Raw genomic sequence first — 27153 nt, 5'->3', positions numbered from 1 at the left:
ATTCAGCCCAGCGTTGGCCGGGAAGAGAATGGAGCAGGACACAGGCAGGGCCCCAGCCTTCATGCTGCAGTGGGTGCTGACCGACAGCCTGAGGCAGGGACTTGGAGGAGCTCGGGAGCAGGACGGGAGTGAGCTCACCAGCATTTCATCCTACCTAGTGTTCACTGCCTGAAGCAGCGGGGATTCTGAGCCTTCTCTTGGGAGACTCCACAGCCAGGCATGGCTTTCTCCTGAGCCTCAGCTGACACTCTCCTTGATTTCATCCCACTTCCCCTAGTTCTGTCTCCAGGCTGTTCTAAAGTTGGCCTCCCTTCTGTGCGGAGGGTGGAGCTGTCTCCCAACCTGCCCCCTTCTTCCCCACGGGGCCAGCAGCTTTCAGTCTGCCTCGCTGCAGTAGATGTGGCCCCCTTCACTGAAGTAGCGTCTGAGCACTTCACAGGCTTTAATGTGTGTGTCCTCCCAGAGGCAGGGCAGGCACGGTCATTATCCCCACACTACAGATGAGGAACTGAGGCCCAGAGGGACTTAGGGAGTGTCTACGCTGCAGTAAAAGGCCAGCAGCATGGCCACAGCTGGCCCAGGTCAGCTGACTCGGGCTGCAGGGCTCTACCATTGCAGTGGTGTAGACGTTTCGGCGGAGTCTCAGAGCCCTGGTTCCAGCCCAAGCCCAAACATCTATACTGCAATTTGTAGCCCCGCAAGGCGCAGTTAACTGACCTGGCTCTGAGACTCGGGACCACAGGGGGGTTATTGCAGTGTAGATGTATCCTGAGAGACTTGCCCAGGGTCACAGAGAATCTGTGGCAGGGCAGGGAGTTGAGCCCACCATGCAGGGTAGTGCCCTGGCCACTGAGCTATCCTCTTTCTCTCCCTTTCCCCATCTCTCAAACCCTCCTGTCCACTGGTTGGTTTTGGTGCTCTTCACTGAGCTCCCTGCAGCTTGTCAGGCTCTGTGGTGCCCAGAAGGGAGTGCAGCAGCCCTGTGGAGAGGGATTCTCCCCTCCCTGCTCTGTGCATGCAGCCCCAAATCCCACCCGTCTCCTTTGCCCTTGCTCTTGCAAGTCCTTCTCTAATGTTCTGTCCACCCTCGCCTCTCAGGCTGGGTCCGCCATTCCTGCCCCAGGTTCCGTTCTCCCCAGAGGGACTGACTGACAGGTCAGATTAGCTCTCCCCACCCAGCTGGATTAGCTGCATTCTTCCCAGCTGAATCTTCTGGCACTTCCTGCCCATGTCTGCTCTTGGTGTTCTCTCTGCCGTGCTCCCCATCTCCCATCATGGCTGCTGGCAGATTGCATGACTCCCCACCCTAGGTCGCTAGTGAAGGCCAGCCCCAAGCCTTGTAGGACCCTTAGGCATGTGCGCCGAGTTGCATACTGGCCATTTGCCACTGCTTCAGATCCTTCAGTCAGCTTTGTCTCACACAACAGGGCTGGTATCTGAGCCCACCGAATGCAGTGGAGTGCAGTAGTTTGTGAGACACCTGGAGACCATGTCCCCTGCACTCCCTTTAGGTCTTTGTTCTTTAGGTAACGGTGCCTGGTGCTCCTGGTCCCATTCGCCTCTGCGTGATCTAAGGCAGTGGTTCTCAAAGCCGGTCCGCTGCTTGTTCAGAGAACGCCCCTGACAGGCCGGACCAGTTTGTTTACCTGCCATGTCTGCAGGTTCGGTCGATCGCGGCTCCCACTGGCCGCGGTTCGCTGCTCCAGGCTAATGGGGGCTGCGGCCAGCACGTCCCTTGGCCCACGCTGCTTCCCGCAGCCCCCATTGGCCTGGAGCGGTGAACTGCGGCCAGTGGGAGCTGCGATCGGCCGAACCTGCGGATGCAGCAGGTAAACAAATCGGTCCGGCCCGCCAAGGTCTTTCCCTGAACAAGCAGCAGACTGGCTTTGAGAACCAGTGCTCTAAGGGACTGGCTCCTGTTCCATTTCCCGGGAGGGAGAGGAGCGTGGCCTGAAGCACTCTCCTTCTCTTTGAAGGCCTGTGCCCCGAGGTGGTAGGGGTTGGAGCAGGAGCCAGAGGGCGTAGACTTTCAGCTCTGTCTACCTGTACATTTCATAGCCCTGTTCTCTCTGCCCTGGGCTGACGTCCCCTTGGCCCGCCTTCCCAGCAGGGGCAGAGTCCTGGGCTAGTGCCCCCTTCACCCATCTCCTGGCATTCATCCCAGCTGGCGTGTCTGCCCACTCCTCTGCTTTGTTCCCAGCCAGCATAAGTGCTGCTGTGTTTAAACTTAGAGCCACACGGCTGAGTTCAGCTTTCTGAGCTCTTATATTCTTCTCACACACTGGCATAGATGCACCAAAGGTCCTTTGCACCTCTCTTACCTGGGCCCCGCAGTTCTCTTGTTGGGGAAGTGGGACTCCCACAGGGTCAGGGGATGGCAGGAGGTTTATTTATTGTCACACTCTAACTCCAGCTCTGGGGAAGGTGGAAGCAGCTGGGCCTGGGGCCTAGAAGAGCCTGAGTGGAGCAGTGTCCAGTGCAGGGAGGTGGCTGGTGGGGGGTAGATCTAGACCTCAGCCCTCTGCCAGGAGCTCCCTTGGGCACCTGGGGCCCTCTCAGACCGATCCCACTGGCCAGAGATTTGCTGCTCCTCTCCCAGGGTGCTGGGCTCGGGCGTTCCTCTGCACATCCTAGGACCCAGGACAGGCGTCTCCATTTTCCCTTCCCCGAGTCCCTCAGCAGTAGTTGGTCAGACTGCAGTGGGCATGGGGGTGAGCAGCAGGGACACTCCCTCCAGGGAAGAGCCCTGGTGCCCCATCTGGGGTGTGATGGGGTGGGAGAGAAAAGAGCCCGGAGGTAATTCTAACTGTGTATGGCAGCGGGGCCCCTCTGGCAGCCATCTTCTCTCTTCTGAAGCGCTGGCTGCTGCCTGGGTTCCCAGCCTCCCCCGCCCCTTGGCCGAGCCCTTGGTCCAGCCTGTCCTTTGTGCCACTGCTGTGCTCTGGGAGCGGTCAGGTTTCCTGAACCGCCAGAAACATCCCACCTGAACCATAACAGGCTCTTCCTCTGGATGCTGCTATTGTTTTGCTCGACATTACAGAAGCAGCTTAACTGGGCAGCCAATTATGACATGTCTTCCCAAAATAGCCTCACTCCTGTCCCCTCCGAGCACACACAGCGGCCGCCCCCTTAAGATGCAGCCGCTCCTTTGTGGCGGCTGCGTGAGTAACTTTCTAAATATAGCCACATCCCATTCACGCTTTCCATTGAGGAACAATGCGGCGGGTGCACACGCACTGACACGCACCTGCCTCGGAGCGGGTGCCTGCTGGCTGCGGAAGGCGTACACCCACCCCCGGCGGCTCCACCGCGGCGCGGCCCCAGCTCGCTACCAGGCACGGGGCACGTTTACTCCTGAGGAAGACGCTGCCAACAAACCTTGGAACTAGGAAACCCTGGAGCAGAGACTAGTAACAGGCATTGTTCTCGGACCCTTGGAAAATCCGCCTGTATCCCCACGGAGCAGACAGAGCCCGAGTGGGCAGGGGCACCTGGACAAGAGCAGGAATGTGTTGGCGCCCCTGCCGGCGCAGGGGGGCTGGTGGAGTGACCGTCGTGCTGCTAATGCCCCTGGGGAGCCGTGTCCCTGAGGGGCTTCTCCTGCAGCTGGCTCACTGCTCATCGCTTCCCGGGGCCCCTCTGCCCAGGCTTGTCCTCGCTCCGTGAGCAGTGCGAGCCAGGGGAAGCAGGATCCGTCAGAGCCCCTCAGTCTGCACTGTGATGGGTATTGCCCAGCAGGGAGCCCTCCCAGAGCCTCTGGGCTCCAGCCTGTCCCCGTGGCTGGCTCCATTTCCAGACACAAGGCACTGTCAGGACGGCCTCCCCAGGGGGTTCCTGCTGGTACTGATATGGAGGGAATTTGGGGCTTTAATGTGTTCAGAAATGCGTGATCTCTGCTGTCACTAGCTGGGGCAGCTGAAAGACACACCCCCTCGCCCCCCAACCAGCCCCCTGCACTCCCTGGGCCCAAGGGCTGAGTGCCATGAGGAGTTGGCTGCAGGCAGGAAGTGCTGCAGACCACCCTAGAGTATCCCATTGGGGCAGAGTGCTGGGCAGAATCCGCGGCTCCAGGCCATGGGCTGGCGGAGGGCGTGGAATGCTGCCTGGTCCTCAGCTATCCTCCTTGCTGACATGTGAGTGAGCCACTGCACCCTCTGCCAGAGCAGCGCAGAGCACTCGCTTCCTCTTGCCCCAGGAGCTCAGGTTGGAGCCAGGCTGGCCTCACCCACTGGCAACCAGAGCTCCAAAGTGCGTCTCATCCAGCACCAGCTGTGTTACTCTGATGCTAACAGTGCTCTGTGGTCCTTCATGGCTTCCTGGGGCTTCACACACAGCCTGGGCTCCCAGCTTGTGAGGAAGGGCCAGTGTCCCCATTCTAGTGATGGGAGGCTGAGGCCCGGAGAGATGAAGTGGTTTCCCAGAGTTACACGTACACAGGACGTACACTAGAAGCCCAGGATCCTAACTCCCAACCCAGTTTCTCTTCCTCTTGGCCATGATCCAGGCTCCCGTGCCCTCAGTGCCAGCTGAAGAGTTAATGTGGCTCCTGCCTCTCAGTTCTGCTCACAGGCTCTCTTCCATCTCTGGCACAAGGCCAGCGAGAGGCTGTATGAATCACAGGCCACTCCCCCCCATGTCCCCTTGGCCAGAGGCTTCTGCAGCCTTTTACTCACACAAACAAAAATAAATCTCGCTGCCGGCCTCTGAACTCTGCAAAGGCGAATTTCCCTCTGGCTCCCTGAGCGTCCTGGAGCTGCAAGGGGACTTGGCACACTCCCCACGACCTCGCTCTTTCACTCCCTGCGCATCCTGTGTCCTTCTCTCACCGGGCGGCCCGGAGAGCGGAATGGGACGTGACGACCAGCACAGGCCCTGCTCGCAGCTGCCAGGAGTCTGATGGGTACAGTCTGTGAGAGCTGGGACAGCAAATGCCACATGCAGGGGGCACGCAGACGGGGTCACCTGCACACTGGGCGTGTACACGGGGTCCTACACAGGGTCTCAGGCTGGGCATCACCCATGTGCATACGCACACAAGGTCTCATATGGGGAGTGATCTGTTTGTTCAGACAGCCTCTCACAGTAACCCTGAAACCTGCTGTCTAGTGGGGCCTGACCTGTCACCTTCACTTAACCCCTCTGCTCCCAAGTGAGGGAGAGTGGGGGCTGCCCTTGCCAAAGGGGGCATGTTCTACACAGCATGCAGAATGGCATGGTGCCACCCACTGCCTGGGAGTCTCTCTCCCTGCAGTCCCTTGCCACTAGGCTGAATTCTGAATGTGGCTGTCTCACTGTCCTTCTCCCACACCGACAGCCAGAGGAGCTAGCCTACCCCTAGCACGTCAAAGCCCTCCCGAGGCCCCACGTCCACCTGCGCTCCCTGCAAGAGCCCTGCCCACTGGAGCACCAGCTACGTCTTAGTGGGCTCTGAGTTCACTGGGAACCGCACAACCCCTCTGTGTGGCTGCAGTTGTATGGTTTAAAAGTGCTTATACCGGTGGAGCTATTCCTGTCCAGGAACAGGAATAAACTGCACCAGCAGAAGGCACCTTTATACCAGTGTAACTGTGTCCAGACACGGGATTGTCCCAGTGTAACTGTTGGTAAGAAATCTCACCCCTCCCAGGCATAGTTACACAGGTACAAAAACTATAGCCCAAGCCTGAGTGTCATCAGTAAAACCGCTGCGAAGTGTGCTGCAACTCAGCCCGATTTACCTTGAGAAGTGCTCTGCACACAGCCCTGTGGAGGTGCGCGCCCCTGTAGTGCATTGCTGAATGCCCAGGGAGGCAAAGGCCTTGAGGTGCTGGGGGTGGGACACAGCTCCCTGCTGTAAGTCCCATTAGCTCTCTCTGGCCCAGGTGTTTGGAGGCTCTGACCGGGGTGTCCAGAATCGGAGCCTGGGGTATGTGCCAGATCGGGGGCTTGCTGTGGCCAGGCCCCCTGCTCACCTTTTGCTCTGGGCTCTTAAAGGCTGTGCTGAAGGATCAGAGCCAGATGCGACAGATGGAGCTGGAGATCAGACCTGTCTTCCTAGTACCAGACACCAACGGCTTCATCGACCACCTGAACGGCCTGAAGAGGCTGCTGGAGTGGCGGAAGTTCATCCTGGTGGTGCCCCTGATCGGTGAGTAAGGCCAGAGCGAGGTGCGTGCTCCCTTCCCCCCTTGCTGCTGCCTGCAGTGGGTGCTGCCCTTCCAGCTGGACAGGTCCCAGTCTCCCATGTGGAGCCCTCGGCAGGCTGCCCCCCTCCATCCCGCACGGTCCCTAGTTACTTGTGTGGTCTGTTGCTGTCTGTGCGGCGCCCTGGCTGGTGATGGGCCGCGTAACGGATCGCTGTGTTCATGAGCCAGCAATGACCCCATGTGAGTTCTTGTCATTGGGGCTGGGCAGGCTGGGGTGGGCCAGGGTTCATCTACTGGAGCCACGTGCCCGGGCAGGCGGGCACTCTCCCCACACCTGCCCTTGGGCAGGTCTCTTGCAGACACTCTTCTGGTTGCTCTCTGTCTGCCATGGCTCTGCCCCCAGTCTGCTCCATTGGTTGGATCCCCCTTCCCCAGGGGCCTGTGGGATGCCAGGGCACCAGGTCTGTGGGAGGCGGGAGGGTGTTAAGCGGGATTTCAAGGGAATTTTGAAAGGAACAGGGTAGGGGAATTGTTAAACAATCCAAGCAGACAGCTTAGCCTGGCTGATCTGGGGCTTAGGCAGCCGGAATAAATGGCCAGCCTGTGTCCTAGCGAAGCCCAGCCCTTCTTTTTCTCCTTATAAAGCTTGCAGTAAAACCCAAGCTGGTTCCCGTTATTGGTAAACACTCGCCCTGGCAGATAACGGCTGTGCTGCTGGGTGGTCTCCCAGGGCTGTGGGAAGGTTTGGTTAGCTGCCTTAGCTCTGATTATCCGATCACTCCCTGGGTTCGAGGTATCGTCCTTCTGGCCCGGCTCGCTTTAGGGCTGCGTAACTGGAGCCCGAGCCCCAGTCAGCACTAGTCTGCCGCCCAGAGAATTCCTGGAGGGACGCAGAAGCAGGACCAGAGCTAAGCATCTCCAGGCCCAGTGCCCCAGAGTGCTGCTGTCCCTGCCTCAGTTCCCAGCCTTGGGGCCCTGGCTTCTCTTGGCTGGGGTCAGTGGTTGTAGGTCTGTCCCGTCTGAGTGAGCAGGACTACATGTAGCATGTGGGCAGTGGGACAAGCATACCCGTGTGAAACGCTTTGGCACAGTGCACTTGGGAATGGAGGATTGTTGCCACAAGGGCTGGGAGGGGCATTCTTCTCTCCGCGTTGTGTTTGCAGGGCAGGTGTCCCTGCAGGGTTCGGGGCAGTAGTGAGATTCAGGGACTCGTGGGCACCAGAAGGAATTCCATAGCTCGAGCTCTGTCACCTGCTGTGCCCTCCTGCCCACTCGGCTCTTCCATGGAGGGCCATGGTCAGCACCAGGCAGCAGAGCAGGAATTCCTGTCCTGGGGGGATTCCTGGTTATGGTCGAGGGGGAGCCATCACCTGGCTGCCCAGCTCAGCATGGGAACCCTAGGGTGCGCAGCCGCTCAGCATTCCTGCTCCAGGGCTTTGGAAGCAAAGGGAAGGAAGCTTACAGAGCCCTGGGGGGTTATGCAACCCATGCTAACAGCATCTGAGAATGTTGGCATCCTCCCTTCAGCTCTCGTGTGGTTTGATTGAAGCTGGGTAATCCCAAGCCCCAACCAGAGGGCTAGAAACCTGGTGTCCCCACCCTACAACCACAGCCCAGTCAGTCACTGGGGAGCTAGGATGGTGTGTGTGCTGCTTGACTCCAGCTGCCTGCAGCCACGAGAAAACAGCGTAGTCTGAGCTTCTGGATTCTAATCCTGGCTCTGACACCACTTTCCCATTTGTGCCTCAGTTTCCCCCATGTTAGTGGGGCTGATGGGGCGTCACCTCATGAGGCTGTCAGATCTCCTTGCTGGCTGTTAGTAAAGCATGCCGAAGCAGCAACGTCTGTGGCTGTGCTGGACATAGGTTGGTTTCTCCCACACACACAAAGCCCTGTGAATTAATTATAAAATCTGTCCCCTGGGGTCAGCGTGAACCCTTGGCGGAGGGAGCTGAGCTGGCCCCCAGGTGCGGGAGCGGGAAGCACAGCATTCCCCTAACAGCAGAGGTGCTCAGCACAGCGCCCCGTTCTCGGATTGCAGGCTGCACAGAGCCCTGCGGCCCCGGGATGCAGCAAGGGGTTAAGTGTGCAGCTTTCCATTTGCTTTGTTTCTCTTGCTCTCTAACCTGCTCCTTGCTCCTTGAGCCTGACCTGCCGTAGAGAAGACAGGCCTGGTGCAGAAGCACAAACAAGCCTCCCCTTTGAAGCCTGTTTGGTTTGGAAGCAGGAAAGCGGATTTCGGGATGGAATACCAGCTTTTCCTGTTTGATGTTCCGTTTTTGCACCACTTCCCTCGCCCCCACCCCCCCCACCCCCCCCTGAATCCCAGCCGTGCAGTGTGTGGAAATGGCAGCAGTGGGTCTCTGGAGTCAGGAATGAGTGAGGAGCGAAGCAGCTCTATGGAGCTTTCATCTGAATACCCAGACAATGAGTGCCAGCCTCCCTCTAGAACAGAGCGATCACACAGGCTCCCTGTGCAGTGATTCACAGCACTGGGGAGAGGCCTCAGACCCCGAACGCTCTCCCCAAGCCCCCAAGGAATGCATATTTCCCACTTGATCTCAGGGCTTTGGCTTGGAGCTTGGAAAGAATCTTCAGAAATTAAGCCATGTCTGAAAGCCAGACTGCGCCCGGAGGCTCATTCACTCCCTCCTGTGCACAGGGCCGCTCACACGTGTGCACAGAGAGTGATCACCCACTTGCCCATGCCCACTGTCTCTTACACACGGGCTGTTTCTGCCGGATGAAAGTGCCTCCTGGGGTGTCTCTTATCGGGAGAGGCAGTGGGCCAGGGTCTCCCAGCACTTTCTGTCCGACAGCCCCTGTGGGCATTGCTGCGGTCTCTCGTGCTGGCAAGAGAAGCCCCCACTCTGCCCTCAGGTGCTGGAGAGGCTGAGGTTTTCCTGTCCCTTGGCACCAGTACAGAAGGCTCTAGGACTTAATCCTCAGCCAGGCAAAATGAGCAGCAGGCCTGGGAGTCAGCCTGATCTGGGGTGAGGCTTTGCGTGTCAGGAGGGCCGCATGGTGTCTGCCTCCCTGTGTCAGTCACAGGGCAGCAGAGAGGACCCTCTGTCCCACAGGCTGGGCCGGAGGGGTCTCGCTTCTCCCTACTCCAACCAGCCCTGCAGGGGGTTGGGGATTCCACACCCCACTTGGCACTCTGGGGCTGTGTGCGTCGTCCTGCCTAGGGGACCAGAGCCAATTGGCAATCTCACCTCCCACCGTGAGCCGGAGACAGGGGCTGCCGTGGGGCTTGTTGCAGGGGAGACGGCAGGGCCGGGAGTTCTGCAGGCTTCAGTGAAGGTGCTGCAGGGTGGTGCGACACTTAGCCAGGGGCGTTCCTCAGCACCATCAGTGAGTAGCTGCTGTAGCCAGGAGGTGGAGATGGGACTGGGTGGCCCAGCATCGTCTTCCAGCCTGCCCTGCCCAGGGTCTGGCCTCCCCACAGACTCTCTCCCCTCCCATCCCTCAGCCGTGGGACAGTTCAGTGAGCTCTGAGTAAAACATCCGGCTCATCGTGAGTGGGTGACAGTAGTGCCTGGAGAACCCCCGGGATCCAGCATCATTGTGCAGGGTGCTGTGCACACTGAGAGACCGCCCCGCCCTGAAAATCGTATAGTCCAAATAGGCAAGACAGAGCCAGGGGGAGAGAAAAGCAAAAGCATTCTCCCCATTTTACGGGTGGGCAGCTGAGGCCCAGGGATTAAGTGACTTTCCCAGGGTCACTTGCAGAGTCTGTGGCAGAGCCAGGAATTGAACCTGCATCTCCTGAGTCTCAATCCAGTGCCCTATCCATAAGGCCCTTTGGCAGGTCTGTGCCAGGCTTTGGCTGCAGTTCCCAAGAGCATCCTGCCGCATCCTAACCCAGCTTCCTCTTCCCTTTTGTTTCCAAGTGATCAATGAGCTGGATGGCCTGGCCAAGGGCCCAGAGCTGGAGCATCGGGCCGGGAGCCATGCCCGCCTGCTGCAGGAGAAAGCCAGGAGATCCATTGAGTTCCTGGAGGAGCGCTTTGAGAATCGCGACAACTGCATGAGGGCTCTGACTAGCCGAGGCAACGAGCTCGAGTCCATCTCCTTCCGCAGCGAAGACACCACCGGCCAGCAGGTAAAGGGAGGCACGGCCCAAGGAGGACACTGCTTGGAGGAAGCTTGCAGCATGGGCAGCCCTGTGTCTGCAGTGGTGATGGGGTGCTGGAGCTGGGCAGAGTGCATCCCAGGGCTGGATGGCAGCTCTCCCTCACCCAGGAGCGTAGGGGGAGGAACCCTCTTTTCGCTGGGTCTTCACATCTCCAGCCATGCTGGTGGGAGAGGAAGGCCACTCCCCGCCACAAGCTGGATGTACTTGGAGCTGCCCAGCAGTGGGGATCGTAGTTCAGTAGTTCTCTTTCCTGACATGGGTCATGTCCTTCTTTCCAGGGCAACAACGACGACCTGATTCTGTCCTGCTGTCTCCATTACTGCAATGACAAGGCCAAGGACTTCATGCCCGCCAACAAAGGTGCAAGCACAGGGTCGGGCCACTCACATGCTGTGCCCAGACAGCTGAGAGAGAGACCTGGGCCCCACATGCCAGGCACGGACTGTGTCGGGCACCCAAGAAAGCAGAGGCTCAGGGAGTTTATCAGTCCGGTCCTTCTGGCTTCCCCTCCCCTCACATGGTGCTGTGTGCACCCTCTGTACAAAAGCCCAATGTCCCTTGGCACATGCCCAAACCTGGAGCCTTAGTGCCGCAGGAGCAGCCTGTCCTCCGTCCTCCTGGGAGTAGTATTCTGCTCATTGTTTAGTCTATTACCAGAGGCCTCGCGCAGGATCAGGGTGCCACGTGCTGGTGCTGATCAAAGACGGCCTCTGCTTTGGGCAGCTGGCAGTCTAAGGGCTGCTCCACACTACGGTAGGTTGGCTTAACTACATTGCTAAGGGCTGGGGAAAATTTCACTCCCTATGCAATATAATTAAGCTGACCTAAGCCCCATGTACACAGCACTGGGCTGACAGAAGAATTCTTCTATCAGCCTAGCTACCGCCTATCAGAGAGGTGGAGTGACTGCAGTGATGGAAGAACCTCTTCCATCTCCGGGGTTAGTGTCTACACACCAGCGCTACCGCCGCATTGCTAGGGTAGCTATTCCCTAGGAAGTGGCACCTGGTGCGTATCCCAGGGCTGTCCCCGCCCTAGTCAGGTGGGGCTCTTCCCTTGGCACAGCGTGCCCTCCCCTCCGTTTGCCCACTTGGCGTCTGGCACCAAGTTTTAAAATCAGACAATCCCGGAGCTGCTTGCAGGGGCTGCTGGGATGGGAATTACATCAGCAGCTGCCCAAGAAATCAACGCACATTTGTCAGTGCAAATTCTTAGCAGCTTAACTTGTCAGATTCACAGAGAAACCGTCACCAAATGTTTATGCATAAGTGATGCTGAATTTTAAAATCATGTGGATTATGGTGGATGGGGCCTGACAAGCTGACAGCCTCTGGTTTGTAACAAGGAGCCACGTCACCAGGCTCAGAACAGAGGATGTTTATTGTTACACATTTCTCAGTGTCCGTACAAAACCTCCTGATCCTGCTGCCAACGGATCCCTGGGGCCCTCCCTCCCCCAACGCGTCAGGTCCCAGGACACGCTCCTATGAGCCTCTTGCCCCACACCCCCGAATGCATCAGGTCCCAGGACACCCTCCTATGAGTCTGCCCCCTCACCAACTCATCAGGTCCCAGGAACCCTCCCATGGGCCCACCTCTTACAACACAGCAGGTCCCTAGACACCCTCCCTTGGGCCTGCCCCTCCCAGTGCAGCAGATCCTGGGCCCATGGTGGGCTTTCATGGACTCTTTTTTCCCCTCCAAGCCCTGGTCTGGAGGTACTGTGTTTCCGGTGCTCATAGGAGCAGTGCTCTGGTCACAGGATCCAGCTGCTCACATGCACCCTGTTCACTTCCCCTGCTCCACGGTCATGTAAGCAGAGCTCCCACAGCCCCAGTCCAGCATGATGTGTGCAGGGCAGTTCATCTGTCTGGTGGGCGAGACCATTTCAGTTATTTCTCAGGGCTCAGCTCTTTCTGTCTAGCCCAGCAAAGCCCTAATGCTTGTGGCCCTTCAAAGGCAAAATGGCTCTCAGAATAAGGTTTGGTTTTAAAGACCTTACAACGACCACCAGCGTCCTGCTGGAACATACATCAAAGGCCGTATTCCTGCCTGCTCTGTGCTTTCTGCTTTACACACAACCCCAGCCTGGGGCAGAGCAGGGCCCTCTCCAGGGTGCGTGTGGGATGGATGTACATGCTGGGGATACATACAGGGGTCAGATCTAATCTGGGATAGGGACCAGCATGCCTTCTGTGCCTTGCCCTAGGGCTGTCTCTGATTGGCTTCAGGGGTCAGTATGCAGAAGTCATGAGGCTCCATCAGAAATGATCTGCTCATGAGCTGGACAGCTGAACCACACCCCACAGGTGTCAGGAAGGGTCATGCCCTGTCCAGGGCACCTGCAAGGCATGGGGACACCTTGCTGTTTGCCTTCAGTACATAATGCTTCATACCCCAGGTAGAATATCCTCCCCAAATACCAAAGAGCACCACTGGGACTGTGCCCAGGGCAGAGCATGTGTCTGCAGCTGGCAGGGCTTGAGGAAGGGGAGGTTGGGCCAGGCATAGGGGCAGCATGAAGGAAGGAACCAAGTTGAGTGGGAGAAGCAGCCCGAGCGGGAAGAAGCAAAGAGCAGGCTGGGGCAGCTGTGGGAGGTGCTGAGGGCAGCATTAGGTAGAGCAGAGCCGGGTGGCTACACGGCCCACATCTGCTGACAACAGAGTTCAGGTGGCTGGCAGGGCCTGGTTATCTCCCCCTTCCAGACAGGAGCTACCCCTAAGCACACGTCCTCTCTGCTGATTGTTTCAGATGATCCAATCCGTCTGCTCAGAGAGGTGGTGCTTCTCACTGATGATCGGAACCTGCGTGTCAAGGCGCTGACCCGGAACGTGCCCGTGCGAGACATTCCCACCTTCCTGAAGTGGGCCCAGGAGGGCTGAGCAGGTGTGACTGAGGAGGAGATGTCCCCGCGTGAGTGACGCAGCGTGTTGCTGGTGGGAGAATGGCTTTTGAGGCAGCCCTGCACCACCACCACTGCCTCCCGACCCATCAGTGAACAATAAACTCCACATCTTCAAACCCACCCGCGAATGGCCGTGCTGCAAAGGGAAGGTCACTGCTGTGGATGGGTCGTGCGGAGGCTAGGACTCTGCGGGTTGCCATGGTCTTTGGGAAGAGTGGGGCGGCAGAGCAGGAGGGCACTGGTCCCTGGGGGAAACTTTGGGCTAGCCCCATTGCCAGTCTCAGCCTCTTGCTCGTCAGCGTCCTTGATTGGAGAGAGCTCCCGTTGGAGGTCAGTGTTCTCCTTGGACTTGTGCTCTGAGCGGGCCAGAGAGCCTGGGGAATGGGAACCTCCTGTCTGTTAACTGGCTACGGAAAAGGAGAGGGACCTGGCATTGTGGCAATTCCTGCTAGCAGTTTCCAGAGGGGCTTGTGTTCCTGCTGGAGCCCTGGCTGCGCCCCCTGAGACACTGTGAATGTGGAGGTCAGGGTCTGTCCTGCTCTCTCTGGCCATTTCACTCACACTTTGGCTGTTCCTCTCCGCCTGTCTCGATTCCTTCATCTGTCCACTTCTGTGGCAGCTTGTGTTAGTGCCCCTGATTTGAGCACTGCTGCAGCTGGGCCAGCACATCAGCCCCGTCACTTCCCAACAGCGGAGCCTGGCTGGATGTAATGTATATTGGCTCCTTTTCCCCTTCTGAAGATGCTCTGGTCCCCTCTCCAGCGGGAGCAGCCCGTTCTGCTCTGAGAACATCACCTCAAGCTTTGGGGTGGCCTATTGCTCAGGTTCCAGTGCTACTTTCACGCGAAGGAAAAGCATTAAATACCCAGGCAGCATTGGTCCATGCTTGCTTCTGTCCCTCTGCCCCATATACTCCTGAGCCCCCTGCTCTGCCCTCTGCCCCACACACCCTCTGCCCCATATACTCCTGAGCCCCCTGCTCTGCCCTCTGCCCCACACACCCTCTGCCCCATATACCTCCTGAGCCCCCTGCTCTGCCCCCTGCCCCACACACCCTCTGCCCCATATACCTCCTGAGCCCCCTGCTCTGCCCCCTGCCCCACACACCCTCTGCCCCATATACCTCCTGAGCCCCCTGCTCTGCCTCCTGCCCCACACACCCTCTGCCCCATATACCTCCTGAGCCCCCTGCTCTGCCCCCTGCCCCACACACCCTCTGCCCCATATACCTCCTGAGCCCCTTGCTCTGCCTCCTGCCCCACACACCCTCTGCCCCATATACCTCCTGAGCCCCCTGCTCTGCCCCCTGCCCCACACACCCTCTGCCCCATATACTCCTGAGCCCCCTGCTCTGCCCCCTGCCCCACACACCCTCTGCCCCATATACTCCTGAGCCCCCTGCTCTGCCCCCTGCCCCACACACCTCCTGAGCCCCCTGCTCTGCCCTCTGCCCCATATACCTCCTGAGCCCCCTGCCCCAGACACCCTCTGCCTCATATACCTCCTGAGCCCCCTGCTCTGCCCCCTGCCCCACACACCCTCTGCCCCATATACCTCCTGAGCCCCCTGCTCTGCCCCTGCCCCACACACCCTCTGCCCCATATACCTCCTGAGCCCCTTGCTCTGCCTCCTGCCCCACACACCCTCTGCCCCATATACCTCCTGAGCCCCCTGCTCTGCCCCCTGCCCCACACACCTCCTGAGCCCCCTGCTCTGCCCTCTGCCCCATATACCTCCTGAGCCCCCTGCTCTGCCCCCTGCCCCACACACCCTCTGCCCCATATACCTCCTGAGCCCCTTGCTCTGCCTCCTGCCCCACACACCCTCTGCCCCATATACCTCCTGAGCCCCCTGCTCTGCCCCCTGCCCCACACACCCTCTGCCCCATATACCTCCTGAGCCCCCTGCTCTGCCCCCTGCCCCACACACCCTCTGCCCCATATACCTCCTGAGCCCCCTGCTCTGCCCCCTGCCCCACACACCTCCTGAGCCCCCTGCTCTGCCTCCTGCCCCATATACCTCCTGAGCCCCCTGCCCCAGACACCCTCTGCCTCATATACCTCCTGAGCCCCCTGCTCTGCTCCCCCATACCAGGTACATACCCTTAGATCCTTCCCCACACACTCCCTGCCTCTTGTCATGCTTGTGACCTGCTCTTAAGGCTTTGACATTACAATAAAACTCTCCATTGAGTCACCCTGAGATCACGACAGGCCATGCTTTGGGGTCCTGAGGGAGCTCTCGGGTGCTCACTTTCCCAGGGGCTGTCATATGGGGCCAGAGGGACCCAGGAGAAGGTGAATTATTCCTGTGGCCAGAGGGCAGAAGCAGCTGAGCTGGGCAACAGTTGACAAGACCCTGACACTGAACTGCCCATGGTAGCTGCTTGAGCAGCTTTGCGCCGCCTAATTGCCCCTTCAGCCTGGAGGGGAGCCCTTGAGCTGACCCCATTGCCCTGTCATCTGCCTCATTGAGCCTTGTCAGACAGCATCCTCTCCAGAGTGGAAAGGGTCCCACAGTACCTGGCATTGGTGCCGATTTCTGGTGCTGCTGGGCAAGTGCAGACCAGAGAGGCCCACGCATCCGTGGCTGAGCTCTGTCTCCTCCATGGAGCCAGCCCTCCTAGTCCGAGCCCTAGTGGGGCAGCACAGGGAGCAGAGGCTGAGGGAGCTGTAGTCACCTCCAAGCTCCCGCAGCTAGGCCAGGCCTCTGCAGAACAGCCCAGGGAGCTCTGTGGCCAGGCAGGTACCCAGCACCTTAAGGAAGGTGCAATGTTGCCCTCTCTAGGGACTTAGCTGTACTCCCAGGCCTTCCCCACGCAGGGCCAGCATCTCTGCAGGAGCCCAGGGTGCGAAGGGCCCTGTGGGAGGAGTGGATGGAGGCTGGAGAGGGAGGCAGCAGGACCGAAGCCAGCTGTTGGTTTTTGCCAGTGAGGCTGCTCCTGGCTGCTCAGCCTGGGGGGAGGGGGACAGTGCTCTCTCAGGAGAGAGGGAGGCAGCTGCTTCACTGGCAGATGGGCGGGGGGGGGGCTTCTCTCGCCACCAGCAGCTCATCCACCCTTTCCCCAGGCGCTGCCTCACCTGGGACCTTGGTATGGGACAGGGATGGGGCTCAGGGCTGAGCCCCCAGGCCCTGCTGTGCAGATTACAGATGCTGGGGCAGCCTGAGTCCTGCGTGCTCACCAACCAGTGCTAGCCAGGTGCTTTGCAAAGGGCCTCACAGTCTCACTACAGACCCTGACTTCCTGTCACAGCTCTCTCCGCGGGTGGCTAGGCGACGGAAGGAGGCACCTGGGCTGGGTGACGAGCCCGTGGACCGAGGTGGGGCTGCGGAGCAGGTCTGTGGCACGCAGAGCAGTAAGGCCTATACTGTCCCCGCTCCAGCTGCCGGGGAGGTCTCCAGGCCAGCGCATGGCGCTAAAGGAACTCAGCTGGAGCCACTGCCGTCTGCTTCTGGACACCCAGCCCAGGACCTTAGGACTCACCGTCCCCAACCAAGGAGCTGCCTGCGGATGCTGCTGGTGTGATCTGTGCAAGGCGCTGGGCGGGCTGGGCTTCGCTCTAAGCGACGTTTGCCCATTTGCTTTTCCCCAAACTGGGCTGTATTGGAAACGTTTGTTCTGACGACCTGCTGAACTCTGCAATTGAACGGCCCCTGCTGAGCCAGCGTCAGGAGAGAGCTGGCCAGCCGACAGCCCGGGAAAGCTTTCCAGTGAAAGGGACAGTCAGCTCCAGCCCGGACACGCCGTGCCCTCCCCTGGCACCCCATTGATGGAAGGACTTGCCCCCACCATCTCCCATGGACACTGCTGGCGCCCACTGCTGCTTCTCCGAGATGTGTCCCCTGACTGCAGGAACTGGGACATGACTGGGCTGAGTGCTGGCAGCATGATCCACCGTGGGCATGTGAACGAGCAGCCTGATGCAAGGACACGCTAATGACAGTTTGGAGGGAGCTCCTGCTTCCCCCAGGGCTGCTGGCTGCTCCCCGTGGCCGGGTGCTGGCTTTGCTCCATCCCTGCCCTTTGGCTCCCATGTGACTCTCTTGTCCTTTGCTTCACCTGGTGCCCACGGGGCCTGGCCAGGCTTCAGGGGTGATGGCCATGAGTTGTGTTGCTTTGTTAAGATGTTTTCTTAATAAGTTTTTCCTACCAAATGCTTCTCTGGGCTGCCTCTGTCTGTTCTGTTCCCAGCTGGGGTGGGAATCGGGACTCATGGGCCTGCAGCCCGAGCTGGGCCCGGCAGCAGCTCCAGCCCTGGGAAAGGCTGCCGAGTTCGGGGGCGGAATGGAAGGGGCCTCCCTTTCCCAACCAGGGCAGAAGGCTCCCTAGAGACCCAGAAGGAGTTTTGCCATTGACTTCAAAGAGATCAGCAAGGGCCCATGGTGCCCAGCCAGCCTGCCCTCCTGCCCAGCCCCGGGCAGAGCGTCTGCCCCGTCACCCTGCGGCCAGTCCAGAATTTCTGCGTGCACCACAGCGGTGAATTGTCCATTATCCCCCCTCATCCACCTTGTTCTCCCTGCTGGGGCAGTCTGTCACCCCTCCCAGTACTGGTTTTCCCCATGGGGGGAGCCTATCGTCCCCAGACCCAGTGCTGGACTGCAGCAGAAACACCCACCACAGCCCTGGCTTTGCCTCCCAGGGCTGCCCTTTCCAGCAGCACCTCTGCCCCAAGGGACCCTCACTGGTGCCCCAGGATGTGCCTGGAGTCGGGGAAAACTGCATTACAGCCTCTCCCCCAGGCCACACACCTTAAAGCAGCCACTGGCCCCAGAGCTGGGCTTTGGAGCCACATCCCTCATCATCCTCTGCCCTCCCCAAGCTGGGCCAGCACCTGACTGCCCACTCCCATGTCTGACCCTAAGGAGCGGAGTTTGCCAGGCCCCAGGGCAGAGGCTGGGCCCATCCAGACCAAAAGAAGGAGCCGGGACCTCAGGTTTAATGTCACTTTATTGCTCATTTGGTTTTGAGTATAGAAAAGGACGGGACAAAATGCCCGTGTACAAATCAGAAGAATATACAAACCGGGAGAGGGCAGGGAGACTTGGATCCACGCACTGGATACGCCCCCTCCCCCTGCGTTTTGGTCGCAGCTTCTGCAGCGTTGTCCCTGATGGCTGCAAGGGTTTAGGGCAGCCCATGTCGGGCTCTGGCCTGGGATTCCTGGCCCTAGCCAAGCCCGTATTTGCCTGGGGAGCCCGTTTGGTGCCCAAGGTCCTGCGCAGCTGGAAAGGGGAGGCAGGGTCGGTGCCCTGAGTCACTGCCAGCCAGAGGCCCCTGAGCCAGGGGCACGGACATTTGGCACTGGGAGCATTTGCACCCAAGCCCCCTTGGAGGTGCAGCCGGTCAGGCTAAAGGCACAGTTGGTTGGAGGCCAGGAGCAGTCACCGTGGGGCAGCCCCCTCGGCCTCGTGTGCAAAGGAGAAAAGACAAAGGCAGGGAAAAGAGCTTCACATTATCCTGCAGGCCAGACGGGGGTGGGATGGGACCCAGCCCTGGGTCACTCACGGCAGGGCTCTCCCCGCCCCTACGGCTTCGGTGGCTCTGCCTGGACAGAGCAAGGAAGGCCCCAGGCAGGGCTCCGGGCTTGGCAGCACCTGGATCTTGTGCGCCATTAACCCAGGAGTGCGGGGAGGATCTGCCTCCTCAGTGCAGCCGGCCCGGCCCGAGGGTCAAGCTCAGGGTGCTATCATGGGGGCCGGGGGGAGGCGCCGGCATGCAGCCCTGCAACACCTGTCTCCATTGGCCAGCAGGGCAGAGACCTAACCGCTCCCCCCCCCCCCCCGGGTCATTGGCCCCTGCACTGCCCACCACGGGCTTCAGCATAAAGCTCTCAGCCCCACCCTGGCCTGGGCATGGCGGAGCCCTGCTGCCCAGGGGTGCCCAGCAAGGCAGGAGAGGAGCCATTTTTTCTTTGTCACAAGCTCCTGGCCCAGGACTGAGCCTCCAGGGAGCAGAGGAGAGGGGGCCTCCCACCAGAGCTGCTGGGGGATGGGTTGGAGCGTCTTCCCAGGGACACAGCCCTTTGGTACAAGGAGCACAGCGAGGGGAGAGCAGCCTGGCCCCTTGCCCCACACTGACAGCCTGGCGTCACTCCCCTGCCTGCATGCTCTGGGCACCAGCCCTGGGAGGGGGCAGCTGTCCCCCTGCAGCCTAGTAAGGGAGGAGGGGAGCCCACCCCTGGGAAAGCCCAAGCAGGGTTTTAACAAACTACTCCCATGGCCTCATGCTTCCAGCCCACCTCCCAGCAGAGACCCCCAGAGAAACAGCAGCATTCACATCCCCAGCATCATGGTTCCCACCTGTGATCCCAGAGAGTAGAGACTTGGGGGGTGGGGAGGGATGCACCCCAGGGGCTCAGTCTATGGACAGCCGGGCCCCAGATCCATGTGCCCGGGGAAGGGTGGGGGAAACTCTGGAATCGCCCAGGGCAGGAATTCTCCTCTGAGGCAGCTGGGCCTGGCCAGGGTCAGGCAGGACACTGGGACATCCCTGAGTACAGCGAGGGTGCAGGGGCTGGGTCTCCTCCTCCTCAGGTGGTTGCTTTGGTTTCTGCTCAGCTAGTTGGGGCCCAGGAGGGTCTTTGGGAGCCAGGCCCAGCAGCAGGAGCTTTGGGCTAGGAGGGCTCAGAGGTGGGTGGGGGAGGTAACGAGTGGGTCATTCTCCCGCCCCATCCCCCAGCCAGGCCCCGCTGCAGTCAGAGCTGGGAGAGGAGCTGCCCCAGCCACCAGGGCTCTGCAGCAAGAGGCACGTGCCAAGCCCAGGCTCTGGGCAGGGTTTGCAGGGCCAGAGCGTAGAGATGCCTGCGGAGGCCTTGGAAGATCAAACCCTTCGGCTGCTCCCCTTCCACCCAGCAGGGATCCGGCCGCTGGACATAGCTGCGCTCACGGGCGACTCCTGCTGAAATGCCACTGCTCCCCAAGGAGGGCAGCGCCCAGCTGCTGGGACAAGGCCACTCTGGGTAAGATCCGTTCCTGAACCCCGCCCCCAGACAGGCTCCCTTCCCTGCAGCAGGCACAGACCCTGCCCAGTGGACCAGCCCTGGACGATTGAGGGGCACATGTGCCTTTGCATCTCGAGCCAGAGTTCAGGCTGGTGAGCAAAGCCAGTGGGTCCCAGCTGAAGGCAGCTGCGGAAGCCACTGTTCACTGAGGCACAAAGCAGAGCTGCAGCAAATGTCTGTGTCCCTCACAGAACCCCTGACTCCTCCGGGCCTGGCCCCACTGGGAAGCTGGGCTCCAAGGGGGCCTGAGCAGAGGCACCCTAGGACTGGGGGCAGGCGCAGGCCAGGAAGATTTATGCAGTGGGCACAGAGCTGGGTTATTGTGCTCGTACTGGGCCCGTCTGCAGCAAGGAGGGTGTGGGGGGACAGCCATGGCCCCGCCCCAGCGGGGGGAGCGACTGGCTCCTGAGGTAGGAGGCAGGTTCACATTTTCCTTAATGGAAAAGTCCTTGTGCAGGGAGGCACCAGCCGCTGCTGGGCACTTGGTGGCTGTCCAGGTAAGGCAGGGGTGCGGTACCGGCTGCGTCGTATCTGGGCACTGCTCCTGGCAGCCCTCCAGGGAGCGGCTACCACAGGATGCAGGTAGGGATGGATGTTGTGGGCCAGTAAGTAGGGTTGATCACAGCCCCACCCCGTCACCCCACTTCGCACCAAGCCATCGCCCAGCTGTAAACACAGCCCCAACCCTGCAGCATATTCCCCCCAGGGTCACAACAGCACAACTCCTGGGGGACCCTCTGTGCGAGGCTTGGCCTCCCCCCGCTCTTTGGTGGCTCTGGTCTGTCCCCATGAGGTGGGGCGAGGCAGAAGATCTCCATCACTGCACATTTTCAGGGAAAAGTTCCCACTCCCTAAATGCTACAGAGAGTCCATCTGGGGAGGGAACCACGGGCTCTGGGAGACTCTGTGGCCACATGGCCTCTTTGGCTCTAGCTGCCGTGGGTCTTGGGCCGCCCCATTAGGTGGGCGAATAGCGCTCTATGGTCCGGTCGCTGTGCAGCAGGGGGCCTGGACCCAGCATCTCGGCCGCCTTCTCCTGGCTCAGCCCCAGGTGCTCGGCCGTGAATCGGGCCAGCGGGTACAGGCTCTCCAGGCCCTTGGGGTCACTGAGGAAGTGCGAGGTGTGCGAGAGCAGCTCCGCCGCCTTCTCCTGCTTGAGGCCCAGCTGGTCGGCCGTGAGCCGCGCCATGGCGAAGACGCTCTCGGGGAAGTCCAGCTTGGACTTGCCGTCGGGCCCGGCCGCGTGCATCTTCATGTGGCTGATGAGGTTGCGCTGCTGGGCGAACTTGCCGCCGCAGACCTGGCACTCGTAGGGCTTCTCGCCCGAGTGGATGCGCATGTGCTCGGTGAGCCGGTACTGCCGGGTGAAGCGCATGCCGCAGGCGTCGCAGGCGAAGGGCTTGAGGCCCAGGTGGCTGCGCATGTGCCGGGTCATGGTGCCGCGCTGCGTGAACTTCTTGCCGCAGATGGTGCAGGGGTAGGGCCGCGTGAGCCAGTGCGTCTTCTCGTGCTGCCGCAGCGTGGCCGGGTCCTTGTAGGCCTTGTCGCAGGAGGAGCAGCGGTAGGGCCGGAGGATGTCGCCCAGGCTCTGGCCGGCCTTGTCCAGGAAGGGGCCGGCCTGCTCCGAGGCCGCCTTGTGGTACAGCTCCTCCTCGGTGTGGGCCTCCACGTGGGCGTTGAGCTGCTCCGAGCTGGGGAAGCCCTTGCCGCAGGGGATGCAGACGTACAGGTTGTCCCCCAGGCTCTCGGGCTCGTAGGCCAGGTGGTTGCAGTAGGGGCCCAGGGTGCCCCCGGGAGACGGGCCCTCGCTGCTGCCCGTGTCCTCGCTGGTGCTGTTGTCGTTCTCCAGCTCGTTGCTCTCGATGCTGGGGTAGCGGGACTGCAGGGGCGACTCGGCCTTCTCCTCCCGCTCAGGCTCCTTCTCCGCCTCACACTCCTCCAGGTAGCTGCCCATTCGCTCGTGCTTCATCCAGCGGTACAGGAAGTCGTGGCCCTCGGCCCGGGCTGGGGGCTCGACACAGGGCGGGCTGCCACGGAAGCGCTCCGCGGGGTGGATCACGCCTTCGCCCACCTGGGGGGGGTCTTTGTAGGCGGAGCCGTGGCTGGCCAGCAGAGAAGCGCTGCCCGGTGGGCTGTCGTGCCCGGGGGCCAGCAAGGGCTCCCTGCTGTCCCCCGGGTGGAGTCTGTCTGTGGGCAGCAGCTGGGAAGAAGGGCTGGTGGGGCTCTTTTTGGAGAGGTCCAGGCCGCAGGGCGGAGAGCAGTGCCTCTCGGGTGGGCACAGGCCCGGCTGGTGCAGGGCGGTGCCCTGGGCGGTGGAGGCATAGAGCTCCCCACACTGGGTGCTGAGCGGGTTGAGGGGCTCGCCAGGCTGCAGGTCCACAGGCCGGGCGGCACCCGCGTAGCAGGCCTGGATGACCGGGGCGGCCCGCAGCCCCCTGGCCACCTTGCTGTAGGGGCTGTAGCTGCCTCGCAGCTGGCAGTACTTGCCCGACCGCTTCAGCTTCTTCTTGCACAGAGCCACCAGGGCCGGCACCTGCAGGTAGCTGGCGGCCGCCAGCACGGCCCCCAGGCCCGGCTCGCCCGGCTCGCACTCGCCCAGCCGGCCCGTGTAGATGAAGTCCAGCACCAGGCGGAAGACGCCCGGGCTCACCATCTCGTGGTCCAGGTTGAGCAGGTTGTCGTGCACCACCAGCGACTTCAGGTAGACGCTGCTGGCCGCCAGGATGTTCTTGTGCGCGCGGAACAGCGCGTTCTGCACCACGATGATCACGTCGCACAGGAAGCCCTTGGCCCGCTGCGTGTTGAGCTGCAGGAGCAGCTGCCTCGAGTGGCTCGGCACCTCCATGGCCTCCAGCGCGGGGCTGCCCCGGCCACCTGCAAGAGACACACGGTGAGGGGCTGGCGGCCGGCCCGGCCCGGCCCGGCCCGGCCCGGCGCAGCCGCGGCCTAATGGAGGCAAAACATCCCCGCCCCGCTGCCCGCTGCGCAAGGGCTGAGGAATGCTGCGGCGGGCGCTGCCGGGGAGGGAGCGGGGCGCCGCCGTCCGACCTGCCGCCCCCACCCCGGCGCGCAGCGCCCGCTTCGCAGCCCCCCGGGGAGCCCCGAGCTGGGCAGCGGGGAGCGCGGGCCCCACGCGCCCCGTGCGCCCAGGGCCCAGCTCCCGGCGCCAGGACCCCCGCCGGCCGCCCCTGCTAGCGCCCGGCCCCGACGCGCCCTTGGCGGGCTCCCGCCGGCTGCTGCGCTGGGGGGTCTCGGCTTTGGGCTGCGGCCGGGGCACTTGCGCGCCCGGGGCTGCGCCACTTCGACGGGGCGAGGGCGCCGCGCCCCCGGCCGCAGCGGGAAGGGGAAGCCCCAGCCCTGGGCTGCTGAGCGGCCAGGGCCCAGCCGCTACCTGGGGAGGAGAGGGCCAGTCCTGCCGGGGAGCCGGGGCTGCGCCGCCTCGTCTGCGCACTGGCTGCTGCGCTGCCTTGTGCCACCCCTTATATCGGGGCTTCTCTGCGCGGCCGGGCGGGGGAGGGGGGAAGCCCCTGCAGGCGCTGGGGGAAGGTGACATCACTCCCGCCGCTGCCAGCGCCGCCTGCGAGCCCCAGCCCCACCTGAGCGGGGGGCGGAGGGGCCAGGCCACCTGCCGCTCCCCGGCCGGGCCCCCTCTGCCCCCTTCCTGCCTTACACGCACCCGCTGACCTGGAGCGGCCCCTTCCCAGCGCCCGCCTGCCCGCCCGCAGCCCGGGGGAAGACCCGCTCTGGTTCTGACCCCAACCCCGCGGGCCAGGGGTGCTTGGGGGGGGGCAGGAGCCCCTCGCCTTCCTGCCCCGCTTTCTCCCGCCTCCCTGGCGCGCCCCAATTCCAGCCGCCAGCGGCGATTTTGGCACCAGGAGGCCCAAAACCCAGCGAAGGAGCCGGGTCGGGCTTCCCCGAAGCGCCCCAGCTCGGGCTGGCTTGCTGGGGAGAACAGGCGGCCCCCAGCGGAGCGAGGCCCCTTTCCCCGGGCCCAGGCCGGGACAGGCCGCGCTGCGCGGGGGGCACCCCGGAGAGCCAGAGGAAGGCGCTGCTGGCCTGGGAGCGGGATGGCCGGAGCCCTACACCCGGGCTGGGCTGGGCTGGGCTGGGCCGGGCCGGGCCCGGTCCGCAGCGAGCTGGGCCCCGGCTGGCGCAGTTGCTGTGGCGGGGAGAGCGAGGCGGCGGAGCTGTGGGTGCGCCAGGGCCAACTGGACTCGGGCAGTGCGAGCCCGAGGGCGGGGAAGGGCCGGGCTGGAGCCGAGACCCGCCGGGACAGCCAAACTTCGCCATTTTACAGCATCTTTGGGCAGAGGCGCTGGAACAACGTTGAACGGGAGCTGAGAGCCCTTATACCCCGAACAGGATGGAAACCGCCCCCAGCAGCCCTAGTTCCAGCACCTCTGTGTCTGGGGTGGAAGCGGGGCCTGGGGGGGAGGAAAAGGGGCTGGACGGGAGAGACCTGCCTCGGGGCGAGTCCCCGCCAGCAGGGAGCCCCGGCCCGACTCAGCCCCGGCGGGACCCGCACTCTGCCCGCGGGGATCGGTCCCTTCCCTTCTGCTGGTCGCGAGCTGGAGTCGCCAGCGGGACTCCCGTCCATGGGATTGTCGGGGAGCCGCGAGCACCGAGGGCAGGGCCTGGCGCCCACCTGGGTCGAGGACCCCTGGGAGCCCCTGCCGGCTCTGGGGGCAGAGACACGCAGGGGGCCTAGCGCTGGCTCCCCGGGTCCTGGCCCTCCTCTCCCATCCCGGGATCCGGCTGCGGCCCCTGCAGGGCGCTGGAACAGCGTGTCTAGCGCGGGTGCTGAGAGCCAGGGAACCAAACGCTAACCCTGGGTATGATGGAGCCACTTCAAGCCGGGGAGGTGGGAGCGCCCCCCGCACCCGAGTTCCGGCCGTTCTGCCACCCCCTCCAGCAGGGACCGACCCTTCCTCCTCTGGTCTCTGAGCCTGGCGCCCCGCGAGCGGCCCCGGCCCCAGGGCTGCGCTCGCCGTTCCCTGCAAAGCGCCCGCTGCCTCGGGCGGCGGCTCAACCCCCCAGGGCGCCGCCTGCCCGGCTTTCCGCGTTCGCGTCCCAGGAGGGACCCAGCCGTGCCCCCGCGCCGCCCCTTCCCCGGTTCTGTGCGGTATTAGAGGATGGCTGGGGGGCGCCCCGGCCAGGTGTGCGGCCGCCCGGCACTGGGGGCCCGCCCTGCTCCCAGGGGCGCGGGCAGAAGCCCCTGGCACAGGCGCCCTCCCGCCCCGTCCTGTCCTGTCCCGCCGTACCTGGGGGCTCCGTCGCTTCCGCCAGCCAGCCGAGGTCTCTGCGGACTCTCATATCCCCGGAGCAGCAGCCTCAGCCCCTGGGTCCCCGCCGTGCGCTCCCCGCCGCCAGCCGGCGCCTCCGGCCCATGCCAGCTCCACGGACTCTGCTGCCAAGGCGCTGCCTCCCTCGGCGGTCGCTGCGCCCTGCGTGCCAGGCCCGGCGGCCGCTCCGGGGCGCAGCATGTGCCGCCGGCGCACGGCTCGGCGCAAAGGTAAAGCCCGGGCTGCGAACTCCCCCTGACCCCGGCCTGAACTCCGCTCCGCGCCAGCGCCTGTTAAAGGGACAGCAGCTGACTGCCTCCTCCCCTCGGCTCCCCGGGCGGGGCTGGGCCGGGCCGGGCCGGGCCGGGCGAGCGGGCCCCGGCAGCAGGGGGAGGAGCGGGGCCCTGGACGGCTCCCCACGGAGCTGGCCCGGGGACCCCTGCCTGCGGCGGGAAGGAAAAGCCCCGCTTGTCTCCGGGACCGGCCTGCCCGGATCCGGCTTCGTAAGCGTCTGCCCGGCGCGGGGAATTTAACCGCTTCGTCCGCCGGCGGGTGGGGGCGGCCCCAGGGCGCTGGGCTGGGAGGGGCCCGTTGGGAAGGTGAAAGTATCAGCTCCAGGTCCGCGCACGGCTCCCCGGCGGCCCCTTCGCCTCCAGCTCCGACTGCCGCAGAGGGAGAGCGCGCCAGCGAGCCCCGGAGCCCGGCTCCCGTCCCGGACGCCTGGGTGAGTCTATCGGGGCCGGGAGCGGCGGGTTCCCCCCGATTTCCTGCTCCCGCCGCGGGGCACTTCCAGCTGCGGAGAAACTCTGCGATACCCCCCAGGGGATGGGCCCGAAGGGCGCGGGGGGGGCGAGTCCCGCCGAGGGACGGGGGCGGGGCTCCCCCTTTGGTCTGAGATCTGGGGGTCCCGCTTCCCCCAGGGCTGCTGGCTGCTCCCCGTGGCCGGGTGCTGGCTTTGCTCCATCCCTGCCCTTTGACTCCCATGTGACTCTCTTGTCCTTTGCTTCACCTGGTGCCCACGGGGCCTGGCCAGGCCTCAGGGGTGATGGCCATGAGTTGTGTTGCTTTGTTAAGATGTTTTCTTAATAGGTTTTTCCTACCAAATGCTTCTCTGGGCTGCCTCTGTCTGTTCTGTTCCCAGCTGGGGTGGGAATCGGGACTCATGGGCCTGCAGCCCGAGCTGGGCCCGGCAGCAGCTCCAGCCCTGGGAAAGGCTGCCGAGTTTGGGGGCAGAATGGAAGGGGCCTCCCTTTCCCAACCAGGGCAGAAGGCTCCCTAGAGACCCAGAAGGAGTTTTGCCATTGACTTCAAAGAGATCAGCAAGGGCCCATGGTGCCCAGCCAGCCTGCCCTCCTGCCCAGCCCCGGGCAGAGCATCTGCCCCGTCACCCTGTGGCCAGTCCAGAATTTCTGCGTGCACCACAGCAGTGAATTGTCCATTATCCACCCCTCATCCACCTTGTTCTCCCTGCTGGGGCAGTCTGTCACCCCTCCCAGTACTGGTTTTCCCCATGGGGGGAGCCTATCGTCCCCAGACCCAGTGCTGGACTGCAGCAGAAACACCCACCACAGCCCTGGCTTTGCCTCCCAGGGCTGCCCTTTCCAGCAGCACCTCTGCCCCAAGGGACCCTCACTGGTGCCCCAGGATGTGCCTGGAGTCGCGGAAAACTGCATTACAGCCTCTCCCCCAGGCCACACACCT

At 62.6% G+C, this 27153-nt stretch overlaps 2 protein-coding genes and 1 long non-coding RNA gene across 9 annotated transcripts in view; 1 reads left to right on the top strand and 2 right to left on the bottom strand.

Annotated features, from left to right (window-relative positions):
- The window catches only part of SMG6 (SMG6 nonsense mediated mRNA decay factor), a 160108-nt gene extending 146551 nt beyond the window's left edge, over positions 1-13557 (top strand). For all 5 annotated transcript variants that reach the window (XM_037880647.2, XM_043530952.1, XM_037880648.2 and 2 more), the window contains 4 exons: positions 5974-6127; positions 10019-10230; positions 10542-10623; positions 13016-13557. In XM_037880647.2, the coding sequence (XP_037736575.1) occupies positions 5974-6127; positions 10019-10230; positions 10542-10623; positions 13016-13146 (579 nt within the window). In that variant the 3' untranslated portion in view covers positions 13147-13557. The remainder of the gene's footprint in view (positions 1-5973; positions 6128-10018; positions 10231-10541; positions 10624-13015) is intronic.
- A 560-nt stretch (positions 13558-14117) lies between these two features.
- On the bottom strand, positions 14118-17344 carry LOC122463173. 2 transcript variants are annotated; one of them, XR_006286272.1, is made up of 3 exons: positions 15189-17344; positions 14903-15008; positions 14118-14186 (listed from the first exon to the last, which is right to left on the bottom strand). It is a non-coding gene; the product is annotated as an uncharacterized LOC122463173 (long non-coding RNA). The 2 variants fall into 2 exon arrangements; XR_006286273.1 differs by lacking the exon at positions 14118-14186 and adding an exon at positions 14666-14723.
- A 755-nt stretch (positions 17345-18099) lies between these two features.
- On the bottom strand, positions 18100-26258 carry LOC102933780 (hypermethylated in cancer 1 protein). 2 transcript variants are annotated; one of them, XM_037880653.2, is made up of 2 exons: positions 25432-26258; positions 18100-23044 (listed from the first exon to the last, which is right to left on the bottom strand). In XM_037880653.2, exons 1-2 carry the CDS (start codon positions 25481-25483, stop codon positions 21129-21131), a joined length of 1968 nt encoding a protein of 655 aa, XP_037736581.1. In that variant the 5' UTR covers positions 25484-26258; the 3' UTR covers positions 18100-21128. The 2 variants fall into 2 exon arrangements, with proteins under 2 accessions (XP_037736581.1, XP_037736582.1); XM_037880654.2 differs by lacking the exon at positions 25432-26258 and adding an exon at positions 23562-23620.
- Positions 26259-27153: the final 895 nt, after the last annotated feature.

This window comes from Chelonia mydas, chromosome 17 (assembly GCF_015237465.2).
Source record: "Chelonia mydas isolate rCheMyd1 chromosome 17, rCheMyd1.pri.v2, whole genome shotgun sequence".
Lineage (NCBI taxonomy): Eukaryota > Metazoa > Chordata > Testudines > Cheloniidae > Chelonia > Chelonia mydas.
Note: the sequence above shows the minus strand (reverse complement) of the source record. Positions and strands in the feature narration are given on the sequence as shown.